At 37.5% G+C, this 9,809-nt stretch overlaps 1 protein-coding gene across 4 annotated transcripts in view; it reads left to right on the top strand.

Annotated features, from left to right (window-relative positions):
* Positions 1-2,536: 2,536 nt before the first annotated feature.
* The window catches only part of LOC125645465 (uncharacterized), a 131,159-nt gene continuing 123,886 nt past the window's right edge, over positions 2,537-9,809 (top strand). For 3 of the 4 annotated variants that reach the window (XM_056140157.1, XM_048871005.2, XM_056140158.1), the window contains exons 1-2: positions 2,564-2,680; positions 3,455-3,605. In XM_056140157.1, coding sequence (XP_055996132.1) covers positions 2,629-2,680; positions 3,455-3,605 — 203 coding nt within the window. In that variant the 5' untranslated portion in view covers positions 2,564-2,628. Of the gene's footprint in view, positions 2,681-3,454; positions 3,606-9,809 lie in introns of all 4 variants that reach the window. The other variant, XM_056140156.1, reaches the window with a different exon arrangement.

The raw sequence follows: 9,809 nt of genomic DNA, 5'->3' as shown, positions 1-9,809 counted from the left end.
GGCGTTGTTTCCTGTTCCCGGATATTACAATACCAGCACCGTCGTTTCTGACTCCAACGGGCCACCATATCTTGCGCCACATGGATATCGACTATAGAATTGGTCCGGGTCCCCGTACTTAGTACGTTTCCGTCAGTAGTGTTTTAAGAGAAACTCTCATCCCCTATAATGATATACATGTAGGGCTCACTGCGGGTATGACCGGTCGACAGGGGATGCTTACTCCTCCTAGGCATCTGATCCCACCTCTGGTATATCCAGGGGTCCGTGTTTGCCCAATTCTCTATTTTTGTCAAGCAGTTAATTACACTAATGCGAAGAGGGGGGGGGGGGGTGAGAAAAAAGGTGTTTTGTCATACCCTGACCCAACCAAGTCATCTGAAAAGAAAATACTATGTCAACTATGGATCCATCATTTGCGTAATGACAAGTTGAGGTTCGAGACATTTGTATGAAGAAATGTGTACCGTCTGCCTGGTCTGTGACTCGACTGAACGTCTTCTTTTCTTAATGTCTTCTTGCGAAAGAATGGTTTCAAATCTATACGGCTCCAAACTTAACTGTTCGTGACTTGTCATTTTTACAGTGCTGCTAATGAAATAAACCGGAACTGACGGTGTGACGTCATAAACTAAACTTCAATGGCAGCTCTCTTAATGGCGGGTAATTTAAGATATATGATGGATTAATAGTGATTTAATTGTTAAGCAAGGATTTTTGTTGTTAAAGACTGTCATTAACGATATCAGTAAGTAATACTTTATTCATAAAAGCTACAATGTGGTTAGAGCTGCCTTTCCCTTTAATCACTCTAGATCCCGTGGGGATCCGGGTTAGAATAGGTCCTCCGTACCCCATGCTTGTCGTAGGAGGCGACTAAATGGGGCGGGCCTTTGGATGAGACCGCAAAAACCGAGGTCCCGTGTCACAGCAGGTGTGGCACGATAAAGATCCCTCCCTGCTCAAAGGCCATAAGCTCCGATCATAGGCCTGAATTTTCATTCCCTCACCGGCAATAGCAACGTCTACATATGAGTGAAAGATTCTCGAGAGGAATGTTAAACAATATCCAATATCCAATCAATCAATAACCACTCTAGATCTGTCCGAAGCTTTCGATACCGTGAACCATGGCATACTCGGAGAAGTTCTGCATACCATGTTTGGGGTGTCAAATTTGGCACTTACATCTTTCCTTCAGGACAATCAAAATCACAACCTCTACATCTAGATTTTTCAGTACAGCAAGGCAACATATATGACCCAGTTCTGTATATCGTGGATGCAAGTACACTTCAAAATATCAAACGAAACTGGTGTATCACTGCTTGGGTATGCTGACGACCTTTCCACGTATGATAGTTTTAATCCAAGATATAAAACAGAAGAAGCACGTGTGATACAAAATCTGGAGGCAGTTCTAGTGGATGTGAACGACTGAGTGAACTTGAGGCAGTTCTAATGGATGTGAACGACTGTGTGAACTTGAGGCAGTTCTAGTGGATGTGAACGACTGGGTGAACTTGAGGCAGTTCTAATGGATGTGAACGACTGGGTGAACTTGAGGCAGTTCTAGTGGATGTGAACGACTGGGTGAACTTGAGGCAGTTCTAGTGGATGTGAATGACTGGGTGAACTTGAGGCAGTTCTAGTGGATGTGAACAACTGGGTGAACTTGAGGCAGTTCTAGTGAATGTGAACGACTGGGTGAACTTGAGGCAGTTCTAGTGGATGTGAACGACTGGGTGAACTTGAGGCAGTTCTAGTGGATGTGAACGACTGGGTGAACTTGAGGCAGTTCTAGTGGATGTGAACGACTGGGTGAACTTGAGGCAGTTCTAATGGATGTGAACGACTGGGTGAACTTGAGGCAGTTCTAGTGGATGTGAACGACTGGGTGAACCTAAACAGTCTCACTTAATCCATATAAAACTGATTTTGTTGTTTGAAAGTCAGCAAATGTTATCTCTGTCTTCTATCACACCAATAGGCATGTACGTAGTTTGGGCAAATGTATCTAGATCAACTTACTTAAAATACCTTGAATCCTACCTGGACGAACAAATACATTTAAAATAAAATGTAAGTGAAAAATGCAGGACCTTTTCGTTGAATATATTTCAAATTAAACAAATTCGGAATATCCTAACCGAAGACTCGTGTAAACAGTTAGTGCAATTTTTAATGGTCAATCAGTCATCTTGATTATGCTAATAGTGCGCCATGCGGCCTACCAAACTGTACTATCAAAAGAGTGCAATTGACTGAAGAGTGTTTTGTGTAGTTTTGGCGAGTCAGTAAATTACCAGATAGGTACTTGGTACGAAGGTCATACTACGTACCACCCTTTAAAACATTGCATTGTTATCGTCGTGCAGTAAAGAATCATAGAAGTCATAAGTGGATAGATGTTTGAAGTACTATTAATAGTATTTAGATATATGATAGTAAGTAAGATGCCGGACAACGAACTTGAACTAAGAGTGTCTCATTTTGCAAATATAGGACTTAACGGAAAATCCCCATCATGTATTCTACGTTGCACAAGATTAAAAAAAATCATTAAAAATGTAATGTACTGCGTAGTGTAATTCTATTCATGAATGAGTTTAGACGTATTTTGATGCGATGTCCCTATGGTGGTTTATTTTGATCCTGCAGTTTGTAGATCGGAACAATGGTGAGTCCCTATTACTATTTTCACCTTTTAGCTTTCTCTTTACAACCATGTATGTCAATAATATACCCGAGCGGGTTTTTTCTTCTTCACGATTTCAATTTCTCTCCATCAAATGTCAAAGACACAATGCCATATATATATAATAAGTATCTTTATTCTATCAAATGTGGAGCAATTTCTTCATACATCATTCTATAGAAGGATCAATGAAATAATTGCAAGAGAGAGAGAGAGAGAGAGAGAGAGAGAGAGAGAGAGAGAGAGAGAGAGAGTAAAACGTGTAAAGTGAGGGCAAATTTCAACCAATGGACAGACGTTGTGAGGACAAGAATTGCAATATAAGGACAAATAAATGTCCTCACAATTACGTCCTCATAAATGTGACCTACAGCATGTGAAAGATGTAGATACAAAATATTAGCTTAGTCAGGACAAGTGGTGTGAGGACCTGTCCTTACTAATATTCTCTCCCAAAAAACCTTTTTTTCATAATTTAGAAGAGAGTATTAGATAAACTTTTATAGATATCCCTATTCCCTATAGCTATACCTAACATAGTACTTTTTGCCTTTAAAAATAATATATGTGTGTATTCTCTTCTACACATTATGAGGACGTCCTCATTTAGTAGGTTTGGTCGGCTAAAGAGAGAGAGAGAGAGAGAGAGAGAGAGAGAGAGAGAGAGAGAGAACAGTTATTTTTACAGGGTTCAGTACACATGTACAACTTTTTTGGTATGAATTCATACTGTAATAACTTATCATAATGTTTAAGGTTTTGATCTTGTGCGACTCACAGACCTAGAGGCAGACACCGGAAGTTACACTGTAGAGATTCACTATGATCAGAAATGGCGCACACTCTGTGGATGGCATTGGTCTTCCGCCAACGCACGTGTCGTCTGCAGGCAAACAGGGCAACCATCGTAAGTTTTCTTGTTTTCTACCCACAAATATTGTACACTTTTAAGTGCACTAGAATTTAGTAACATTTCATCACTAACAAATCACTAGCTAATTTATAAGTGAAGAAAATTGCCCCTTAGAGGGTCATGAAGTCATATGATACTATTAGATGTTTTAATGATACTATTAGATGTTTTAATCAAGGGTTTGATATTATAATTTTGTTTGTCTATGTGTATGTCGGTTTACTGTGATTCAATAATCCAAGTGGCAGAGATCTACACAGGTAGATATAAAAGAAAAGCAATTATTCATAGCAGGTTCTATCATTTCATGGAAAGTTGTCGTACATTAAGACTAAGGTATTGCACGCTAAAATTCCTCAGAATTTGGTAACATTATATTGCGAAAAATTAGCTATATGATAAAATATATTATCACATAGCTATATTAATGATTTTTAGTAATAATATGATCCTATATTCTAGTACTATACAATATGCAATACATGAATCTTATTGAAGGTAAATGTTCATGAGACCGAAACGAAATGGTCTGAGTCGAAGTTAATGTTACTGCACGCTAAATTGTTAACAAAGATCTGGTAGGAGTATTTTAAGTATCAAATAATCATTGTAATATTTCGACTCTGAATTACAGTTAAATACCAGCAAATATTATTACATGTATTCATACATTTGAAATATTTCACAATCATTAATCGATACAGTTGGATGAACGTTGAAAACGTGGGTAGCTGTAATATTACACGCATTCATACCAATAAAACAATGCTTCAGTTTCTAACTGGATAAGAAAATTAATGAATTGTCAACATAAAACAAGTAAAATATAGTTTAGCTATAATGATAAACGAGATGTTCAACTTAAATTGGTGAATATTGGCACTAGTTGGGTTTAAAAATTCGCTCACAAGTTCTGAATTTTTTCAGAGAGTGAAATAACCCTATGTGAGTACCCCATTTCAAACAGAAGCCTATGACAGTTGATCTAATCACTTTGATGCTATATACAATATATACTAATGGAGTATTGCGAAATGGAGTATTGCGAAATGTGTCAGTTACTAGACCTGCTTTTCTCTGCTACAATATGTAACGATGTAGAAAATGCAAGTATCAATGAACAGAAAACGTAGTTAAAGTAGCATTTTTCCGGTTGTACTTGTTTTGCTCGAAGCGTAGGCCTAACTTAAAATCATTATGCAGGGTGATCCAAAATATCTGATCCTCTGTATAATTAAGTTTAAACATCCCTTAATACTGTCTCCAAATGCTGAGAGCGTTCGCTTTCCAACCGGCAAAGCCGGGCTCGATCCTTCAAACTTAAAACGTTTCACATGAATAGTACTTGTTCCTTCGCCAAGTGCCCGCCATTAAAAGGCAAATTCATGTGTCCTATTGGTATGTGACCTTACAAATGGAGGTACCGTATCATGACAGGCGTTAACATGATAACGGACCATCACTGTTACGGATATGAGCGTCATGCATAGCTCCAGTTTTTGACACGTCACTTGAAGCTTTTGACGTCTCTACGTGGGTGAAAAATTATTGAATTGTACGTAAAGCAAACTTTGATTTTAGGGAAAAGGCCATGGACGCTGATGTGACATAACACCTCTTCATCGAGGAAGAGTTCGTCGTAAAGGAAAATGTTCTCTCTCTCTATCCACGGGGACTGTCCTTACCTACAGTCGGGGACTGAATATTATAATTTCTTAAATGACAAAAGCGATAGCTAATTTAATAATCATTTATTGCATTGAGCAGCATGATTTTGACCAGTTGTTTAGTAGCCAATGCATGCATGCAAGGTGAAGATAACGAACAGTGATCAATCTCATAACTCCTACAAGCAATACAAAATAGATAGTTGGGCAAACACGGACCCCTGGACACACCAGAGGTAGGATCAGGTGCCTAGGAGGAGTAAGCATCCCCTGTTGACCGGTCACACCCGCCGTTAGCCCCATATCCTGATCAGGTAAACGGAGTTATCCGCAGTCAAAATCAGTGTGCCAAGAACGGCTTTACAATCGGTATGAAACACGTCAGACAGCATTTGACCCATTGCGAGGTCGTATTGACGAACTAGATCGTTATAACGACCATAGAATTTGCGAAATGCTGACTTCAATCGAGACTGTTGAAATCCCTGTACCATCAACTTGTTTGTCAGTAGCTTACCTCGATTTAAAAACCGACTATACCCAGAACAAGCTCTTGCATATCGAATTAGTTGAGATATATAAACACCACATGCAGGTGATAATGGAATATTGCTACATAAATGTGGGAAGTTGACGATGGAGAAGCCTTTAGTCATTGGTTAGTTTAACCATTGTTTAACCTTAAAATGTAGATAAATTATTAAAAAATTAAACCTAAAAAATACTTTGTTCAAACCATGTGTACAATAGGCATGCGCTGCCTGCGTGGGTGACATTTTAGAACCTTGTACTATATTATATGCGCATCTGGTGCATCAAAATTGGTACGGTATAAGTTTTACATGCTAAAGAAATATACGGTGTATAAGTCTACGTAATTATATATTAAATGTTTGCATCTAGATATATGAAATGTTCTTAAAATATTTGTATTCATTTTCCTGTATTACATTTTCGCAAAGTAATGTTCAATATGTTTTTCATTACTTGATCAAATCCTATATACATTTCCCAAAATATAGTTGTGATGCTTAGCAGCTATCATTTTCGATAGATGAACTGTTTTCATTATAGGGCTGTGTGGGCACCGAATTCACACCATTCGATTCGATGCACCGATTACAAATTCCTGTTTTCGGTTCGGTTCGGTTTAGATTCTACATACACCAAAACAACAAATATGGCGTCCGAGTGTTTTGCAGCACATGTGGGTTTTTATGCAACAGAAATTTAAATTGCTACTGTGTTGAGAGTTAGCATTTTCACCATTCAGATACCAACAGAATATGGTCCGTAAAATCATTGCAGTTTATCTTTACATGACATATAGCATTTCTGTCAGTGGTGGAGTGAAATCAACATAGTAGATAATGGCACAGATTTGACAGATGATATAAGAGAAGTATATCAATAAAGGAGAAATTTTCAAAGACTCTCAATTGATAGAATTATTGAATTTTTACATATCAATGAAAACAATATCATATACATTTTACCTTCAATATAGATTTGTTTAATAGTCCACAACTTATGCAGCACATTAATATAACAAATTTTAATAGACTGTCAATGTTTTCTTTTTTTCTATCAAAGTTATAAAATGTCATTATAAATAGATCTGATGTTTACAAATGACGACATATGAGATTGATCACTGTTTGTTATCTTCACCTTGCATAGTTATATAACTTGAATGAAATCAAATCAAATATGCTACTCATTAAAACTGTTAATTTTTGTGCTATCATTAGATAAATTGGACCTAACATGAACCGAATCGAAAATAACCGAACCGTGCTGTTCTGAATCGAAACCGAACCGAATCGAGCTAACCATGAATCGTCCCAGCCCAAGTTTTCAACTCAACCAGTCACTATAGTGGTTAGAACATTCATTTCGTAACCTGGAGGTCGTGAGTTCGAGTCCTGCTCGTGTCATGGCCACCCCAAGCGAAAGACATATAAATGGGTAGTGATTGCTCCTAAGGTGATCATGTGGCCAAAACAAATCCACAAACAACACCAGATAAAATGTATAGTCTATTCATAACTACAATGCGCCTTGAAGCCAACAATCGCAACACTTTCAAACGTCGTTTTCTTCAGATTTCAAACTTTCCGGTACATATGAATGGATAGGCATGCAAATCACCCTTAAGTAAAACCGACCCCATATTTCACTATCATACGGCTTCGCCAAAACCTCGGGACTTAGACAAAATAAGAATCTTGGGTATTTCGATTATGACAGAGGGGACCTCTTTATCACGTTAAAGAAACTGCTACATACATGACCCTCAGTGCCAAGCATAGAATTAGTGGTACGTCACCTACAGCTGGTGACGTCTCAATATGAGTGAACAATGCTCGGATGAGATTGAAATAACAACCAAGGCAATTTTCAAAAACTTTACAAAATTTAGAATATTTATGGTTCATGAAGAGTAGGGTATATTTTTCTAGCTCCTACCAAATAAAACTCCAAAATGTTTCTGATGGTTGGGTTATGGCATATAAGTTTTCTAAAGGAATATGCAAGGGAAACGTTCTCAAGTTTTCAAAATGCAAAACAACAGGGCTTACCAACCTAAATTACTCCTCAATAGCCGTGTTTTGAGTTCATCAGGATCACCGTTTTCATTCTTAGTTTAGTTACCCTATCTCAGGAATGTTCAGCAGGGGTACTTCTGATTTTTTAGTGTCATATAACAATTGTGGATTAAATCGACTTTTACGGCTTTTTAAGTGCTAGATCATCGGGAATGTCTGAAAAATATAGGGATTACATGCAACATAGCAGGAAGATGGGTCTTTTACGTTTGTGTGAGTTTTCAGAGGTAACCCTTCGATTGCATATAAATGTAAAACTTCTCCATGATAACTTACACCAGCAGCTCACAATGATAGATGCCTGCAATACTATGCAATCCCGTATTGACATTGATTCCATTTCTGAAAAATTGAAAATTACTTTCAATAATGAAAACAATGGAAGAAACATCAAAGGACAAAACGAAAATCATGAGTGATTCGAACAAAGAATTTTTTAGAATGACTGCGTCACTTGTTGTATTTCAGATTAACAGAAAATGAAGATAATTCCATTCAAAAATGATTATGGGACAAACTTCAAAATTACAATATGTACCGTCTTCGGCATTTAGTAAGCTACGTGAATCAGTCGCTGAACAGCTTTATTTTGAGCAGTAGACAACAGCACTAAATGCAATTAAGTTATGTGGTTTATTTGTGGACTCGGATTATTCATTTATAGTGACTTTCCCTGATGGTCTAGTACAGTGCAAATGTGCGGTGAGGGGTAACTAGAGATAAAGTGTCCCTGTTTTGCCTCAAGGTGCTTGCATTGCTGACCATTATCATATTTTCTTGGATGGAAATGAAAATATAAGACTTACATGTGTACTAGCCATGGTATGTTAAACAATTTTTGGCACAGTATTGAACATCGCATGAAATGTATTTAATTTTCTACATGTATGCAGGATTTTGCAATGTTTCTCTTTTCAGTTTTTCAGAGAGGCAAAACATGTGCTTACCTTTCCCCAAGAACATATCTTAGTGAACTCTAGCTCTGCGTTGTAGTAGAAGATACCTTATCAAAAGCCCCCTGTCTTCCACAACCTCATCTTCAGGTTGCATGGTGTATTAGAAAAACAAATATCATTGGTGTTATACCTGTCAGAAACATTCCCTCTACACATATCTGAAGCATGTACCCGAAGGAGACACAGCTACATAATGTACCGATACTTTGTATGTATTATGTTGTTAATATACACTAAACGTTCAAGCAGTTGGATTTCTTGGTTTTCTGATGGAGAATTCAGTACAGTCAATGATAGAATTTTACAATTTGGAAAGATAAAAGCACGAATTTTATTTTGTTTGTTGAAGGCAATTTTAATAATGGTTTGAAGACACAACAAATGAAATTGATTCATGCGGTGAAGACTTGGGAAGTTCTGGAGCTGGACAGATCGAACAAACCAGCCATGACAAGTGTAGTCAATCTGTAGACGCAATCTGACCAAAGTCAAAACAAACTACTCAAACTTGCTGAACTTCACCCCCACCCCCACCCCCCGATTTTGCATTTCGACTGCCTTCTTGATATAGTTTCTTTAGAGCACTGCCTTGTCCTGACCAATACTTCAATGTTGATGAAACCTTTTGTAAGATGTATATGTATATTCATTGTGTCACAGTCATGTGCACTTTTTAACATTTCCATCACCCTTTCTGATTTTCTGCATGGACGAGTGTCCCTTAAGTTCGTCAGGATCATGTAGTTTGGTTGCTTTATTCTCAAGATTGTTGATATATGAACAAGTGATAAGGGGATTGTACCATTGTGCACAGAACCATTGACATAGGAATAGTTCATGCATGTCTACACAAGTATCTACAGTATACATGATTTGTCAAGTTGACAAATTTCTAAAAAGTGGTAATCATTAAGTTTATAATGTTAGATCAAGAAAAATATTTTCATCTGTGGCAGTCAATGATTC

This window comes from Ostrea edulis, chromosome 6, assembly GCF_947568905.1.
Source record: "Ostrea edulis chromosome 6, xbOstEdul1.1, whole genome shotgun sequence".
NCBI lineage: Eukaryota > Metazoa > Mollusca > Bivalvia > Ostreida > Ostreidae > Ostrea > Ostrea edulis.
The sequence above is the reverse complement of the archived record's forward strand: the minus strand, read 5'-3'. Positions and strand labels throughout refer to the sequence as shown.